This window comes from Lepisosteus platostomus, chromosome 3, assembly GCF_059453375.1.
Source record: "Lepisosteus platostomus isolate fLepPlt1 chromosome 3, fLepPlt1.hap1, whole genome shotgun sequence".
Classification (NCBI taxonomy): Eukaryota; Metazoa; Chordata; class Actinopteri; order Semionotiformes; family Lepisosteidae; genus Lepisosteus; species Lepisosteus platostomus.
The window spans coordinates 78,140,612-78,159,466 of NC_142613.1; the positions used below are offsets into that span (position 1 = coordinate 78,140,612).

The following is an 18,855-nucleotide window of genomic DNA, read 5'->3' on the forward strand; positions in this document are numbered from 1 at the left end:
GGAGCAGTTGGGGTTAAGGGCCTTGCTCAGGGGCCCATCGGAGTAGGATTCCTCTGCCAGCCGCGGGATTTGAACCGGCAACCTTCCGGTCACAGGCGCAGATCCTTAGCCACAGAGCCACCGCTCCGCCCACAATCCTTACACAATCCTTATTCGTCCTTAGATTCTGTAGTTTGAGGTATATTCCTAGAGCCTTAATGAAAGTATGGTGAATGAAAACAATAGAAATAAAGATTGACAAAAGGTTCAATATGCCAGTCAATGAAGAAATGAAAGTTTTACAATGTCACAGGTGTTCCACTGTAGATTTTGCCAGAATGATTTCCCTTAGTGGATGTGTTAATCATTTGACAGGTCAGTTTGGGTTTTTTGAGATCAATGGAGAGGAACATTCTCCAGTTTCAATTGTCAGTTTATTAACAAATAACGTTTTATGACGTATCTGGAGCCTTTTTTTATTTCTTACTATAGTTGTTAAAATATCTCTATTACAGTACTTGAAAACTGTCTACAAAAGTCAAACTGGACTTTGAAATTGTGCTGCCTGCTTTGTGGAGGAGACAACAATAAATGCATATACTTGTGCTACTAGATCATCTTCACCAAAAAGGAAAAGTAACATTTTCAAACTTTCTAGATTTATTTACACCAGTATCAGTGGCAGAAATAAGACATACAAGCTAAAAGAAGAAGATATCCATTTTCTGTGGTGGTTACACTCTTCCACTATCTTGCTCTTCAAAATGTTTTAAAGCTGCATGAAAACAAACTCTCCTACACATAAAATCTTACTAACCATAAATACAGGCATACCATGAGAAAGATTTGTCACGGGGAGAAAGAAACCCCTGCCTTGAAACTAACAACTAATCATGCAGAACATATTATTAACTGTCATTTATGGCAAAAGTTTTATCATGAATACTAGTTAAAAAAAAGACACCATATGCTAACAGCTAACAGAAAATATTACGGTACTTGATGCTAGGGGGAAAAACTTTGGTTTCAGCAATAGGCAAAAAAATATACTCATGTAAAACGCACAGCGGAAGATTTAAAGATCTTTTCCCTCACTGAATGATGAGGAACGGCATTACAAAGAGGACTTTCAGTAAAGTCAGTAAAAATATTCATTTTACCAAGGTAAAAAAAAGTCTTAACTGGATAAATCACTGAACAAAGTACTTGTTTTCATAAGAATTTTCAAATAAAGCACACATATCTGAGAATGATGAGCATATACAGCAAATGAAAAAGTTGGCCATATTCATCCAACTGAGAAGTGTTATTTTACCTGAGACATGTTTGCAGAGCTGAGCGGGTATTATACAGTATTTTTTCAAATACATTTCTTCTCGGGAGGTCACACATTTTCACATCCCGGGTTTGTTATCAGGGACCCTACACAGTGGAGAAGGAGCCACATTCAAGCCTTATTTTTATGATATTTAAACCTCTCCTTCTATTTAAAAAAAAAGCAAACGTCTTTTGTACCACTATGTAAAACTGATCTATCTCTGCCATTACTATATTTCTTTTGCCATCAGGATAAAAAAAAAAAATCACATTCCATTTACAGCACCACATATAATGTCTAAAATAACAGTTGCACCGACTGGGTGCCATTATTCAGCTTCTAAATCCGCACTACAGTCTTTCAGAAAGAGGAGCAAGAATTCAGTAGCCACCAGAGAACAGGGACATGAGGAGAGGGCTTATAGTGCCCCGATGTGCAAAGTTGCCTGTGTTTTAAAAACAAAACAAAAATAACAAAGTTGCCCTGACAGTTCAAAGACTGACAATATTCAAACAAATAAGCAAAGACGTGTGTAAGAAGCCATGTGGCCTTTCAGGTCATTCTCCACAGCAGTGAGCCTCCCGGCCACAGGCTGGGGGTATTTGGTACATACTGTACTATTGCTAATTTCCCTCCAGGATCCTGGTGCCCTCTTCATCAGCAGAGCCAGCGTCCTGTACCCTGAGACCTTTTCCTCTGCTTTTTACAAATGTAGTAGATAGGGAAAGCAATAAGACCTGGAAATGAGAGAATTGAAAAAGAAGACGGGTCATGTAACAGACAACACATACTGCATGTATGACAACACGATACGTCAGGAACACTAAAGACACAACCTGGGCGCAGTCAGATCCAGACTTAAAACCTTCTTCTTCAGAAAGGAGATTATTTAATCGGTGTCTGTGCCTGCTCCGTGCATATTCTGCTGCATTTCTTATCCCTCATGTTTCTTTGTGCTAAATTTGTTTTATCTATCTTTGTTACTGTTTTTATGTATTTTTTTTTATTTTTCCTGCAAAGTGGTTTAAGAAGATTTTGAAAGGCTCTATATAAAATAAAGTTTTTTATTATTACTGCTTTATCCAGTACAAGGTCTCGGGGGGAGCAGGAGCCAAGCCCAGCAGGGTGCACCCTGGACAGGGCAGCAGTCCACCACCAGGGCAGACACACACAGACACACACTCACACCAGGGCCAGCTTTTCCAGAAGCCAATTAACCCACCAGCATGTCAGAAAACTGGAGAAATCCCACATGAACATGGGGAAAATGTACAAACTCCACACAGACAGCACCCCAGTTCCAGAATGTAACCCAGGGCCTCAGTGCTGTGAGGCAGCAATGCTAACAACAGCTCCACTGTGCGGCCCACAACTATCCAAACATACTGAGAGGAATTAAAAACCCAACAAAATCTATTGGTTCAAACGCTCAGTTGCTGCGTTTTAAAGCCTCTCATTACAGTTGTGCAGATGCCTGCAATCAGATGTTATGTATGCCGACCTGTTGTAGTAAAAGGGAGCACTATCAGTAAACGTTAAATATAACTTTTACGAGTACCAGTAATTAGTGGTAAAGACACATGCCTTAATAAAATGTATCCAATTTATTCAAAATTCTGTTCAGGAAAAAAAAGGAGTGTTTTCTCATGCAATTTTGCTTCCTGTTTTACTACCAAATGACTGCAAAACACTGTATAACAGCCTGAACTGATTCATTTTACGTGAACTGAAGTAAGCTTTGATAGTGCAAAGTCACTTTTTATTATTAAAAAACGAGACACACAAACAAAAGTTACTCATACAACTAGGTCAGACAAACAACCTTTATGTGAGAAGTCGCAAAGCAAATACCACCTGCTCTTACATTACAAGACCTACATTTAAATGTCAGGTGGAAAACAGAAGAACACTGAGCAAACTTCAGTTCTCTGTATAACAATGTCATCCATCCGGCCATCAGCAGTGAGAAGCCTACCTGCCAGCTGAAGCCAGGCTCTAAAAGGAATTGCGTGAGTCGTGTCAGTTGCCATAGACAACCAGGGAAATAAAAAATATGTGTATTATTCATATATAAATGTTATAATGTGGACAGAGGAGCTTTAAACGGCTTTAATGTTTTTTCAAAGCAGTTTTTAATTGTAAAATTATTACACATGATAGTATTATGCATCTATTTGATAGATGAAAAAAAATCAACTGCAGCAATAATAGGGCTGTAGCTTGATGTGCTAACATCACTTGTGCAATTGATGTGTATGCATATGTGTTTATATTTATTATGCAGTGGAACTAAAGTACGTCCTTTGCATTACTGAGTTTTCTGCCTACCTTTTAATTTCATGTCTTGGAATCACTCGTCATTTCATATTCAGAGTGGACCTCTCCAAATCCAACATCATCTCCTAATATTTATCTATTTGTGTTTCAACGTGAAACTATTAACCACCATCTCTTGTTGTCTCTCTGTAATCACTTAAGGTTTCAAAGGTTTAAAAAGTGAACAATGTATTATACTTCGAAAAATCCTGTACAGTGTAGTGTGTGCTCAAGGACCCACCTGCAAATATATTAAGAAAGCCAACTTTAGACTCTCAAGAAACCAGGAACACCACACACGTTAAAATCATCTCCACATCTGAAAATTGTTCATGTTCAATTCATTTGTCTGAACAACTAAAGATAATTTGTGAAACAAGTCAAGTTTAACAACAGGGCTCAAGAAATGTCTCCACACAGGCTGTGAATTCCATGGAAGGAAAGCTATGACGTACTGCCAAGAAAGAAAACTGACCAGAGAAAACAGTTTGTGCTCTGTTTTTTCAGTTTTCCAGCAGCGATGGGGAACTGAAGAAAACCCACAGTTCTCAAGACCTGCAGCTGAGCTTTGGATGCTGACAGAAGGTGCTTTGGATGCTTACCTATGACAAGGGCTATGGCTCCAAACACCACCACCAGCACTATGACCACCGGGGCAACAAGGACTTTACTTACTGGAAAGAGAACAAACATACCATGAGCACAAATCTTTTGTAGGTATATTATTTTTTATGTGTTAAAATAACACATAAAATTTTTTATGTGTTCAGCTCATTCAGAAGTTGATTACCCTTCATGACACTGGGGGGTTTGTGGGTGCATATATTAATTCTGAGCACTTTTTTATACTCAGCAGTCACAAGTAATATAATCCGTATTACTAAAGCAAGATTGAACAATATTTCTGTTTTTAGAAGCAGGAATTCAACGTTTTTTAAGTTAATTTCTCCTTTCTTTTTTCCCTTTATTTGTGCATTAGCCATGACAGTCTTCTTAAATTATTCCAGCAGCCATATAACCCTTCAACTCACAACAGACAGCCCGCTGACACCCAGCAGGTGTGAGCCTGGTCAGTATCTGGATGGGAGACTCCTGGGAAAGCTAAGGTTGCTGCTGGAAGAGGTGTTAGTGGGGCCAGTAGGGGGCTCTCACCCTGCGGTTTGTGTGTGTCCTAATGCCCCAGTATAGTGCCTTGAACACTGTACTGTTAAGAGGCTTTGTTCTTTGGATGAGACGTAAAATCGCGGTCCTGACTCTCTGTAGTCTGTAGCCCTTTGAGTGGAGTGTCCAGAATAGTGCTGTATAAGGGTAAGGAATTATTATTATTATATTAGTTACAGTACTCCACACTAAGTCACCAATAATGTACAATATCAGCCAAGTAAAAGCAGTGATAAAATAAAGCAAATGCCACACAGGACACAGAACACACACACAGGGAAACTGGCAGTGCCTGTAGATCTGATGACTTGTAATTTAAACCCATTCTCCATTCAGGGAACTAAAACTCCTGTGCAACATGTCATGCCTCACTACTTAGGAAAGCATATTGTTTAAATATTTAATACACGACCAGTGAAAATCACAATAGCTCACTTCAGCTGATCTTTAGGTATAACAGAGCTTACATAATACAGTATATGAAAAAGCAAGGACCAGGCCACAAGGATGAATGCCAAAGTATAGATGTATTAGATGTGATCTGTATTCTTCTGCTCATTTCATCTGATACGGGGAACATTAGATGAACCCAGTCTTTAGTAGTTTGCCAACACATGAGAGCTAATGATACAATGTCTGACTCTGCAAACATGAACACTCAATACTAGCCCTCATTTAATGCAGATAACTGAAGAACATAATTATTTGTTGAGCTTCCATCTTCTAGGAAAGAAAAGCTTTTTAAGAGGATTGTGAAGGTGCCTCTTTCTAATGTGAAAAAATATAATAGTGACCAATATCTGGAAGCAGGTTCCTGATATTAAGAATCAAAACTTGTTTGTGCTGCCGGACACCACACTGAAATGCAGAATTTTGAGATGTGACAAGTTTAGTAAGATGTCTGTGTCCTTACGATTTTTCTCTTGAAAAATTAGCTTAAGATATTTCCAAGCATTTGAATGGAACTGTATATTTCTTCTCATTTAAATGGAAAACATCAAACTTTGAAAGTTTTCAAATTAATTTAATGGAAAGTCAGTTTACAGAACTACCAGTTTAAAAGCAAAAGCAAACTGTACATTAGACAGAGTGCTAAACTTTCAGGCAGTGGCGTATTTTTTATAGAATTCTCTTTTAAGAGAACTCTCTCTCATTTCCATATTTTTTATTCATCTGAGATTAGAGGGTACCAATGACAATAAGTCTTTAAAACATAAATGTCAACATACAGTAAAGTAGTCCTAAATTTTTTTTGAATGCTTTAAAAGTCCTCTATAGCCATACTGTATTTGTTATGTCTTTAATTATTCATTATTCACTTCAGTATTCATTAAGTTTAGTTCATAATGAATTTCACTAAATCAGGATGTCAGTAACACACAACTTTAATAGTAAAAAAAAACTTTTCAATAGTAAAGGAAGGCAGTTTGCAGTTTGAAGTACAAAAATACAGAAACGGGTCCTAAAGTATGAAAAACATCCAGTATTATCCAGTATTATCCAGCTTTCCTCTCCTTTACTATTCCTTATAACTAGGCACAGGTCTCAAAACATGAGAACTGCACCTCAGTATACGTTAGACAATGTCAGAATACAAAGCAAGAATGAGTAAATGAATGGGAGATCATGCATTCTCCACAGTCTTGTGAAGAGGCGACTCCGCCATGCATCTGTAGTTTCTGTCAATGGGCAGGAAACCAAAATAACATCCAAATAATAATAAAAATCTAGCAGAAATACTTCCTTCTGCAGACCCGGGGCTACCTAGTAACATGTTGAAAAATGAAAATTCACACAAAAAGTCATAACTCTTGTAAATTTAACTATCTCCACATTTAAACGATATGACAAGTACTATACAGCAAGTGTGAAGAGCTGAAATTCTAAGCTTGGATATGTTGTTGTTTTACTGTTCACTGCACTGTGATGTAAATCTTGATCATTTATCACCATACAAAAATTGATAGCACTAGATTGTGCAAAAAACACTTATAAGGTACAAAACTATTTTATAAATGTATTTTACATTTAAATACAGGACATGGCAATCAGAGGACATGTATTGTCAGTGTATGCTTACCACAGACAGAGCCCCGAATTAGTCGGCGCAGATGGGGTTTTTCTGGGAGGTAGCGGTATTTACAGCCAAAAACGCTGAGGTTCGAGGTATGGTCACCGAAGAATCGGAGATGTCGGTACTTTTCACCACAGCGGTAGCAAAAGTTAGTATTACACTGCGAGCAGGTCATGTGGTCACAGCCTTCTGTCCTCTGGATATGAATCTGTCAATAAAGAAATCACGTATCAGTTATCAGAGGCAGAACAAACTGAAGCACACGGACACTGGGAGGAGTGCAGAAATTTAAGAAATATACAGAAATGTTTGAATGGAGAACACGTATAGGGCGTATAAATGGAACTATCACCGACTAATAACATTTTGGAAAATTGAGGTGTCTTCAGCACTCTCTCTTTGCTTCCTTGTAATCTCAGAGGGGTTGAGGAAAACTCACATATATTCTTCCTCCATCTGGTTCAGTCGCGGGGCATAATCTCTCAGGAGCTGACATTGATTTTGCATGACTTTTACCACATCTTGGTAAAGCTCCTTCCTTCTTCTTCCGACATGACTGCCTTGGCCAGGCTAGGAGAAGAGATCTTTCTTACCGGAGTTTAATGTCTGGACAAGCCAGACGACCCACCTAGCAGAGCTGATGATGGAGGATCAGTGCTTTAATGGTTGTAATGCCTGTGTAGGAGAGAATACTAACGGTCACCTGTCATCTCACTTGATACACACAATCTTCCACAAACAGCAGCTCCAGTCCATTTAAATATGTCATGTACATTCTCCATGTTTAAGCCCCATACAGTAAGGTAGGCATGATGACCTGCACAACAGACCAGCAGTCTGGTTTCAGTTTTAATGTTGTGATCCTTAAGCACCTGCTTCCTCAAGGTTCCCTCATCATGGTGTGGGTGATGCACAGCATTCTAAAGCCAGTGATCCTGGACCTGAAATGATGGAGCTGGGGCTTCTTCATTTGCAACAGATAGTGGAATGAATGGAAGGATTTTCCAGAGTGTCTCATAACAAAATTGTTCTTGTAAATGGTTGACAATAAAAATTATGCTTGCTGTCCCTTTAAAGAAACTGACACGCCACTGCAATGTGTGGAGAAGCTCCGCAGCAGGAGGAATGGGACTATTCAGGTCTTATACTGATCCCTGTAATTCCTATAGTTGTTGCCTTTCTGGAAGATTTGTACATGGTATCCATGAGATCATTCAAGATTATCTTCAGGTTCGTATGATGAGAGAGTGTTCCTGTTCACTTGACTTAATTCAATCCCATGCTGCGGCCCTGAAGGTCTTCATTTGTGTGATGACTTCACCTCATTGAGTGTTGGTAGAATTCCACGTTTGTCGTTAATTGGATGTTGTGGAACAAAACTGAACACACTATCATTGACCGCGGATTCTTGATTTAACAGATCTTCAGGATGCTCCTTTCAATGGGCACTGACAGCTCACCTTTTCTTTGTTAAGTCTCCCTGAACCAGAGAATGAAGCAGCATACTTCTGTACTTCATCCTGTCAAGGGAGATCTCCTACTGAACGTTACTAGATGTCCAGTTTCCACAGTAAGGAATTGACTCTGGAATGAATTAATAATCATGATCTCAGTGTCTGTTTAAAGATACTGTTATTTTAGTATTAAAGATCACAGCTTTATTCTCTTTAAAAAATAAAGGTACCATTTATTCTACAGACAATATTACTTAGCGGGCTCCAGACAAAGTGATATGTTAGCCTAAAATCAGATGTCTCCTAAAGGACGCACCTTGCACCTGGGACACTTCTGAGCATTCCTCTGGCCATGCTCAATTGCACTGGCCCAGTGGCGTAAGAGCTTGTCTCCCTTCCTGTAGTCCTTGCAGTTCAGACCATCGTGCCAGGGAGCGTGGCACCTGAAGCACCACACAAACTGACACGTCGGACACTGCACCTGCAGGAGCAAAGCCAGACAAATCAAGACTCTGCACCTGCAATAGCAAATCAAGACAAATCAAGACACTGCACCTTCAGGAGCAAAGCCAGACAAATCAAGACTCTGCACCTGCAGTAGCAAATCAAGACAAATCAAGACACTGCACCTGTAGGAACAAATCAAGACAAATCGAGACTCTGCACCTGTAGGAACAAATCAAGACTCTGCACCTGTAGGAACAAATCAAGATGAACATGGTAGATATATATACGTGTATACAAGACAGTATCGAAGACAGTAGAAAGATAATGACAAATAATCTAATAAAGGCAACACTTCTGTGATAAAGGAAAAAAACATTTACATGATGGGCATTTAACAGAGGTCAATCTATATGAAAGAATGCATTTTTAAAGATTTATTAATCAGTAACACACCCCTCTGCTGAAACATGATCCATGACACAAATCAGCAGAAATACTAGGGAATTACATACATCTGCCTGTTTCCCAGCAACCCACCCCTATGTGACCAGGAGAGTACTGTATACAGTAGGATCCAGACAAGGAGTGAACACTGAGAAATAATCTTCACTCATTGCTTTTGACATTTAATGACACATAAATAACATAATAATAACAGTACAATGAGCACACTGTGAAAAACTCCAAAACATGAACAAGCTACCAATTAGAATATCCTAATTATTTCTATTTATGCCACAAAGCTACAATATGTATGAAAACATATATTTTGATATACATATATATACATTATTATTATATATTATTATATACATATAATATATATATAATATACATATTATTGAAAAGTAATCTGTAACATCCATATTAAATTCTCTATTATCTAAATTCTCTACCTTGTGAGAAAAATTTAAATCTTAAAAAAAGAATTGGCACTTCGTTAAATTTACAACGAGAGAATGATGTTGCCAATGTGTTAAAAAAAAGTAAGTCATTTTCCTCTGTGCATATCACTTAAATAGTTTGAATTTCTCTGTGTTGCAGGAAATATAGTCAGGAAACTCACTATTTAGTTAAAACATATAGTGATGTTAGTTTCAGACAGTCTTGGAAGACTGTGGTTCCAAAACGCACAGTTTTGTCTTGCATTGCTGTGTTCTGTAATTGTTCTGTAATTTTGGCTTTTGATATCTTTCTGGTACAGGAGAAATCAAATCCAATCCCTTTGAAAGGATGCAGACAGGAAGAACAATAGTAATTTATTTATTTTAAGATTCAAAGACTCCTACAATAAAAATAAATCAGAATCCAAAATGATCCATACCGCTTAACCTCGGCCCTCGCTTACAGACTGCTGCCTTTTCCCCCAGCTCTACCTGTTCCCAGGATCTTTCTGTGAGGGAAAGCCCTAGACCACCCCTTGGCCTCACATTCCCGCTCACTCTCATCTCCAACACAGCTGGAGAATGTTCAATGGCTGAAAAATGTTTTTTTATTCCTTTTCAGCCTGGAATTACAACTGTAGTTTCTCCCCAGCTCCTCCCTCTCACCTCACTGGTGAGAATGCTGTACAGTATATTGGAAAACATACAGAATAAATCGTAGCATGCCGGAGAGAAAGCACGCTTACTTTGTATCTGCTCTCGGACTTGCTGGGTGTCTTGCTCTTGAGGGAGGTGAAGTGGTTGCACTGTGGGCAGGGTTTAGTGCTGGAGTCTACCCTGCTCAGCTCCAGGAAGTACATGTACTTGGCTATGTCCTCACCAGGCAGGTGTGCCAACACTGTGCTGTCCTCCAGGTGCTCACTGCACTCCGTGATGGGACATGTAATACCCACGCGCCCCAGATGGACCTGTGGGCGACAAAATTAACCAGTGCACTTAGTGCAGGGATACAACAACAGTATAAATCAGCTGTGAAAGACTAAGTATTTTTCGTCTTGCATAGAGTGAAAACATTCATTGACCGATTGCTGCCTTCCTATTGACTATTGATCAGATTCCCATCCTTTCAGCCTCCTTTTCGCACAGCCCTACCCATTCTCACGTTGCAAAACACATTAGTGTCACACTGTGACACCGCGGCTCGTCCGTGTCCGTGAGGTCAACCCAAGAGCACAGTGCGGTGATGAGCCTGCAAACACTGTCCAGAGCTGTGGTCAGAACACGCAAAGTTTGCACCCGAGTAGACACTGTTGAAAAGCTCCGAAAGAATCCAAAGCCAAAGTCAGGCCAACAATCCAAGTCCGTAGCCTGGAGCAGAGTGCAAATGAAATTAGTGGCCGCAGTCGTAACAAAGCAGGGTCGGCTGATAGTCAGGTATCCCGCTAGGCAAGGTCAGAATGTAGCAGAGTTCAGAGAGAAGCACAAAGCGGGGAATGCAAAGCAAGAGAAGAGTTGTGGCTCAGAGCAGAACTCTATAACAGAGCCCCGAGTAAAGCCAAGGCAGATCTTACACAGGCCTGATCCTGAGACGGGTGTGGTTGTAAGTGCACAGGTGGTACAGGCTTCTTGTCTGATAGTTTAACCATGGCAACCAGCTGACGGACAGGTGAGCTGAGACTCCACCGGTCGCCATGGAAATGCTAGATCGCTCTGCAGCACCTCAGCGGGAGTGAGGATAAAATTCATACGCAAAACAGATTCATGTCACGTAACACAAGTCAATTTCTCGTTCTTTTTTCAATTGCTTTCTACCTCCCTTTTCTCTGTTGTCAAATTCTTTTTATTACATTTTATGTTATTGTATTGGACGATCAGTAACATACTGTAGTAGTGTTCTAAGGAAAAGACTGCATGAATTTAGAAATCATTACTTAAAAAGAAGTTTCTCATTTTTCAAATTGCAAGCAATAAACGTAACCTACGTCTTTCCATCGAAAACTGATTAGTGTACAGAAAGCAGAGTATAGATTGCTTTCTATACCACATTCTGGAGTACTTCACAAACTAGACAGGTACATGGATGAGACAAAAACAAGAGACTTAGACTTGCAAGACTGCAATCACAGGAAATGTAATGCAAAACCACAAAATATATATAAAACGGGATATTCCAAGCTCTAAGTCTGCCTCGAGGACATCTTTAAAACAAGAGGTTGTGGACGTCTGGAGCTACCCATCATGTACGCAGCAGTATATGTTGCCAAATCTGATCATCTGTGAACTGTGACTGAACCATAAAAGAGAATTGAGTAAAATATGTATTTTGTTTTACATAAAAAGGTTGAAGTGAAATTAGCACAAACATACTGTCATGCCATGTAAACTAAATTGGGCAAAGACTCTACTATAATGGCAAAAAAGATACCCTGAATTCAGTCTGTTCCATCTCAGCCTCACCAAATACCACACCGTTAAGTGAACTGAACCATGACATGAACTCTAAAAAAATGTATTAAAATCCACCGTATGAGGACCTTACTATCTTCACACCTGAAGAAGGCTCCACAGCCGAAACGTGTTTCTTTTCTTCTCTTTCCAGCAGGGAATGAACCTTTACTTGTTCCTTTGCTTCATTACTTACAATTTAACATGTCCCCAGCATGTAACTGGAGCTACAAATAAGGCACAACAGTTGACAATGTGGTCTATTTTCAACTACCCTTACTACATTTTACAGGTGCGCTACTGAGTGGTACCCTTTTTTCTGACCGCTCCATCATCTCATATCTCCAACCAACTAATCTGTGTAACCTCCTTGTTCACAGATCCCTTGACCACCCCCAGCTCTCATCCACACCAGGCACTTTCCCTTGCAACAGAGCTCGCTGTATCACCTGTAAATATTTGTTCAATACCACGCTCATTCAGGGGCCCTCTAGACAGGTCCTGATCACTCAAATTACATCATATATTTCCAGCAACCTTATTTTACTGTATCTCTTGCAGTAAATGCCCAGCCATCTACATGGGTGAAACAGGAAGGAGACTGGGTGACCATTTCAGGGAACATACCAGGGCTGTGAGTATCAAAGATCTCTCCAAACCCATAGTCTCTCATTTCACCTCGAATGATCATGATCATACTGATCTCTCCGTTTGACTCCTCACAGAGGGGTTTCAGAACTCCTATTGCAGAAAGACATCCGAAACCAAAATTTGCCTGAAACTAGGATCAGACCTTCCCTCTTCTCTCAATGACAGACTCGTTTCCTTCATTTGCAGGTTTTGACTTCACACCTCTCCTCACCTCTTGACTTCTCACTGAGTCACGGTACTCCTTCTCTCCTGCTTCCGCCTCCTCTCCACTCCCGGCTGTTGTTCTCCTCTGCTTTATCAACTGCAGGTTTTCCTCTCTCTCACACACCCGAAGAAGGCTCCAAAGCCACAGGCTCCTCTTTTCTTCTCTTTTACTTGTTCCTTTGCAGCCTATGCATGCAGACACAACTTCAGCTACCCACTTGAAATTTTTACAACTTGCTGTCTCAGGAAGGCTGGGAGTATTGGTAAGGATAAGAATCATCCTGGTTTCTCACTTTTCTCTCCCCTTCCTTCTGGAAAAGGTCATAGGAGTAAAAATGCACAGAGCACCACATTCAAAGACAGTTTCTTCCTGCAAGCTGTCAGATTATTGAATTCTACCGCTAACACTGACTCACACTGATGTTTGTTTTCTTCTCACACTGCTTCTCTGACTTGTATTTAAGTTGTATGTTATTGTTGCTGTTCTGTGTTTATGTTTGCTGTTTCCTTAATGTCTTTGTATCAGAGCTTATCTTATCTTAATAAGCATCTCATCGTACTCGGTCATATGACAAATAAACTGACCGTAACTTCAGATGGATGGATGTAACAGACAGATGCACAAAATTATGAAAATCTTAAGGTCCCATGTACACCAGCTGAAAGGCGAAGAGATGATAACGTTTTAGGGTTATTGACAATAACCCTATATTATCTCTAGATGACAACAGACATTGTCGCCTATGATAACAGCACAACACCAAAGTGCATAAAAATTAGAAACTAACAATACATGTTTCATATTCTTTTGCATTGATGTTCCTTCTCAGCAGTAATGTTTTCTTCCACTCCATATTGAAAATAATAAACCAGTATAAGAACAAGTGACAGGTGGTAATGTGGCCAGTCTGTGTAATCTGATTGTACAGTAGGTTACTTTTTCAAAGTTCTCATCCAGCTTCATTACAGTTTTTTTTTAAATTGGCTTTAAAATTTGAAACACTCCTCCTCTATTCATATTTTGAGTAATACTGTAACTTTTCCTTAATTGTGCTATAGGTGATAACCTTTGTTCCTACATAATATATGCATTGCGCTTCTTGTTAACAACATCTTTACAAACCATTCTTTCACTACTATCTCCTTTATCAAATCATCCTAGGCTAAAATGCTCAGTTGCATTAAAGTAATGTCTACTACAATACATATCCAGAGAAATGAATCAGCCACCAAACAAACTGAAGATCACAAGACAAAGGTATTGACATTTAATACATCAGAAAGGGCTCAACCAATCTTTAGGCTGTAAGCTAATGATAAAAAATAAAATTTGCCCCATACATCATAGGTAGGTCCCTTTTCAGGCCATAAAGGCCCCTGGGGGAATGGGGGGCAAGGGACACCATTTTTTTCTCAGCCATCTGACACTGCAGGTGGAGGTGATGTGGTCTATTACCCCCAGAAGGATTAACCCCCGGTACTGGTACTCATTTGGAAAGCAGGCTGATTGGACCTGTGAGCCGTCTCGAAGGAAATAGAGCAAGCTACATCGCTGTCCCCTGCCTGGAACTGAACCCAGGACCTTCCAGTCAGGAGCTGGTCGCCCATACATCATACTAATGAGAAATTTACTAAACAAGAAGAGTCACTAATCCTCTGCAATGTTTTAACATTTAATTGAATACAGAGACATCAGAAAAAACAGAGGTTTGGGCATTAAAATTGTAATCACTGTGTGGAAAAATCCTGCACTCTTTTCTTATTTCTGTTTGCTTCTTCACAGCTGTATTCTACAGTAAGTTAGTCATGACGGGTTTTGCCAATGGGTTTTTTGACCACAAACTAGCATTAAAAAAATAAAGAAACATTTTATAATAGGATCAGGTTTCCAAAGGGAGAACGCTTTATCCCCTCAAATAAGAGCAAGTGATGGGAGAAATTTAATTTCAGTGCCATTTGGTATAAGTGCATTCATCAGCTGATCGAGTCCCTTTAACCCAGTAAAGCAAGGTGTCATAAACCCGCACTGTATGGTGGTTCTTAACAGGACATGACACACAATTAGAAGCTAATCCCCTGTGCAGAGCTCTTTCCCACAATGGTGGCACTAACAAGTCTCCAGGATAATGACACAGCCGCTCCTCTCCCAGAGATTCTTTATATGGCTGTCAGAAAACATAAAAGACCACGAGCTGGAAATGCACTGCTCGGTCCCTTGGATATGCCAACAGATGTAATGGCTTGAAAACTGTGAAACTGTTATACAGCGATGAGATTTGCAAGAATCGTATTATTCTCTGGAGGAAGAATAGCACGCTTGGGTGTAGTGAATAAGGCAAATTAATATCATTGTTGTTGTTAATATTATATTAGAATTATTAATACGGATATCATCAAGTAAATGATTACTGTTTGCATGGCTCCATTTGGTACAGTGTCTATACGTATCTACTATATGTCAGCTGGGTAATAATAGAAATCCAATAGTATTTACTAAATACTATTTCGCTAAAGTTTTTTTATTATTACTATTATTTCAATTCATAAAGTGTTGTCATCCTCAAGAATCCCTAAGCACTTTACACGCATTGTAAAAGGCTGGAGCCATTGTATGCCAGCAGCCCCAGTAGACAGCAGGTCAGGCAGAGAAATTAGAAACTGCTTAACCTGTTGAATTAACAGGTTGCACACCCTACTACAGAACAGTATTAGTTTTCCACACGCTAAGAAATAAAAGAAACTTATTGGCATCAACTGAATGTTTGAGAACTGAAGTTTTGGAAGAACAATGATGTTGTGTATGGAAAGCATTCCGTAATGAATGCTTAGAACATGAACCTTCCCTCGTCAAGTCTACTCTTAGAAGATTAAACTAAAATTTAACAATTCATTCCATATAGAATTACACTCGTGATTTATACTGCCAACATCTCTTACTGATCCTATTTACCCCCAGCAAACTGTCCATCTAGTTTAAGGTACAACATGGCAGTATACAGCAAAACTAACTGTAGGTTCATTCTTGGGTGACACATAGATGCAGAAACAACAGTTCAGTAACTAATTAACATTTTCCATAAGATATTAACAATTAACAGACAACAATTTTCTAGAAGATATTAATTCTAGATCAACTGTCACAGAGCATCAAGCAGGCTTGCTCTCAATACTGGAAAGAGATTTACAGGCAAGAGGTTTCTGTTGTCTAGCCCATCCTAGTCATAGACAAACTGGTTCCACAGTGACAGCTATTATTCATGCAAGTGTGTAAATGCAAACTAAGCACCTACACAGGATCCAGGCCCAAGCGCTTAATTGCCGTTTAATTGCCAGCACAAGGATGGAGAGGATCAGAGGGCTGATGCCAATACCCTGGAATTTAAAAGCCAGCATCTTGAACCTCAAAATTAAGTCTCAGCATTTCCATCAATAATCCATCTTTTTCTCCACATTGCATCAAGGGATTCCTGGCATCAAAGAAAACAGAAAACATGACAAATAACTGGTACTGCTGGATTTAAGACAGACAAATTTCTTGCTGCTGCATTATTAAGTAACCTCAGTATTGGGAATAAACTTTTCAAATTACTTTCATGTACTTACTCTTCAGTGATACAGCTTACTTACAGTACCCTCCTAAAAATCATTAATCATTGTTGAGAATATTTGTTGTTTGTAGCATAGATTTCTATTGTGCAAGAACAAAACAGCTTTTCCAAGTCTAGCTAACTAACTCTGCTACTCCGAGAGATGGAAAGCAGGTGTTGTTGATAGGTAGCTCATTATTTGCAAACAGTTCCACCAGTGTGTCAGAGCCCTGCATTTGCAGAAACCAGAGATCACACTGCAGAGTGAACTGTCCTTCAAGGAAGGACTGAAAGCTATAAAATGTAATTGGAAAAAGTGTTTTTTCTTTTCTAATCAAATAAGCACTGCTTAGATATATTGTGGGCAGCTGCTGAAATGTACAGGCTCCCCAGGCAGATGCCAAATTAGTTTGAATTCTAACTGGTTAACTGTCCACAACCTCCCAGGCAGACAACAAACAAGGACAACTTTTAATATTACCTTAGATAAACTTTTAAAAGAAAAGGTATAACTTGGAGAGAAAGGAAAAAAATTAAACCCAAAAAAAAGGCAGAAAAGTTATATTCTGTCCTCATTGTACTCATGGAGTGCACATGCTGTGTTGGAACAGTGCCTTGTTTGTAATTAGAGACAGATATATGACTGAAACCAGAAACTAAATTAATACACAGGGAAATAAATTCATAACCTGAGATTAAAATAGTAGGCAGGCAAATCTGACTAAAGGATAATCTGCTACATTTAGCTTTTAGACTTTTATTTGCAGCCTTAAGCATTCTGACTCCCCTTCCAAGGGCAAACCTTTCCAATAAGCTGTGAAAAATCTGATTGCTATTTTTAAATAACTTTAATCTTTGGAATGTATTAGAATATTATAAAGTAGGTTTTTATAATTTACTGTAAGAAATATTACCAAAATTAGATCTTTCATCTATTTATCCAATGCTAAGAAAGCAGTAAATGCCTTTATTTTCTCTAGATTGAACTACTAGAGCTGTCTTTAAGCCAAGCCCTATTATCACTACAGTTTATACAAAACACAATTGCAAGGCTCTTTACCAGAACAAAAATGAGAGTATTTCGCTAAGGGGAAAGAAGTATGGACAATTTATCTTTGCTATATGGTTGTTGTTTGAGATGATTTTTACCAGCGTATTGCTCTTGACTTTATTTTGTCGCCTTTAAGGTTTCAGTCCTTTTTGTTCCTGTCCAATCCCAAAATGTTTACAAAAATAGGTATAATTTTAGCCTGTGAAAGTTAAATATGGACAACAGTTATCACATTTGATTGTTACAGGGTATCATTTAATTTTTAAGTAAGTATTCTAGGTCTTGATTAAATGAGACAATGCAGGGCAGAATATTTTGGATTTGAAGTTCATTTTCAGCACACCTATCTACTGTATGTGTCTATCACTGTCCAACTAAACACCCACCTAGCTAGCTTTCTGCTCCCGCTGAAACCTCATCCCCAGCTGTCAGTGGTTATCATTAGAGTCCAAGTGTTCAGCTACACATCTCTCTGATATATTACAGTACTCGGCAACGCTGTGGAAGCACTGTAATCCAGCTTCTTTTTGGCCCTGAGTTTAGTCTCTGCAGATTTGTTTTAATATATGGAGCTGATGGGGAAGTAACTGTTCTCGGCCAACACTTCATTTTTAATAAGTACTTTGCCTTTCCCCGAAATTGTGCAATAATACCATTATATAAATATGCCAGGAATTAAAAAAGGCACTGTATAAAACACAGCAGGTAGACTATCCTTTCTTGTCCTATTTATGAGTCCAGTTTAGATTAGCTTCTATCATGCCAAAACTGAGATGGTTAGTAACCATAGTAAATACCTTCAGTTACTGTATGATGATGAACAAGACTATAATTCAGCTTTACCAGAGGCTCCCTGCACCAATCATGTTGAGGCGGCATCACAGTGAAAACTCCAGCCTCATCACTGAGTGGATGACAGGGGACACGTTTGTTAACAACAGTGAAGATAAGTGCAAATGTTTGCAGGACATTGAAATGCCAACTCTGTTGAAAGAGGCTCTTTTAATGATGTTCTATGCCAGCCATGAAAATAAAATTTAACAAGACATAATCCTTCATCAAGATGATTGTGAGCTGTATACCTGGTACTAGTTAAAGAAATGTTGATTAATAGACCCGGCTGTCTTCACTTCTGTTTTAAATTAGGGGGGAGGCAAGAAACTAAGAAACTGCCTAAGTAGATTCAAGTAAATGCTGTGCAGTGATGGCATTGAGTTTACCATAACAAGATTAATGGTGACGTGCCCCCATAAGTCCACTCCTCTGTGTAATGAAGTTCGCCAT

At 39.1% G+C, this 18,855-nt stretch overlaps 1 protein-coding gene across 5 annotated transcripts in view; it reads right to left on the reverse strand.

The window, feature by feature from the left end:
• Positions 1-18,855, reverse strand: part of rnf217 (ring finger protein 217) — a 39,600-nt gene that overhangs the window by 7,736 nt on the left and 13,009 nt on the right. Inside the window, exons 2-7 of one of the 5 annotated variants that reach the window (XM_088626940.1) lie at positions 10,380-10,601; positions 8,619-8,783; positions 6,855-7,056; positions 4,216-4,287; positions 1,911-2,034; positions 1,295-1,401 (exon numbers count right to left, since the gene is read on the reverse strand). In XM_088626940.1, coding sequence (XP_088483066.1) covers positions 1,955-2,034; positions 4,216-4,287; positions 6,855-7,056; positions 8,619-8,783; positions 10,380-10,601 — 741 coding nt within the window. In that variant the 3' untranslated portion in view covers positions 1,295-1,401; positions 1,911-1,954. Of the gene's footprint in view, positions 1-133; positions 2,035-4,215; positions 4,288-4,388; positions 4,912-6,854; positions 7,057-8,618; positions 8,784-10,379; positions 10,602-18,855 lie in introns of those variants that run through there. The other 4 variants (XM_088626939.1, XM_088626937.1, XM_088626936.1 and 1 more) reach the window with 4 other exon arrangements.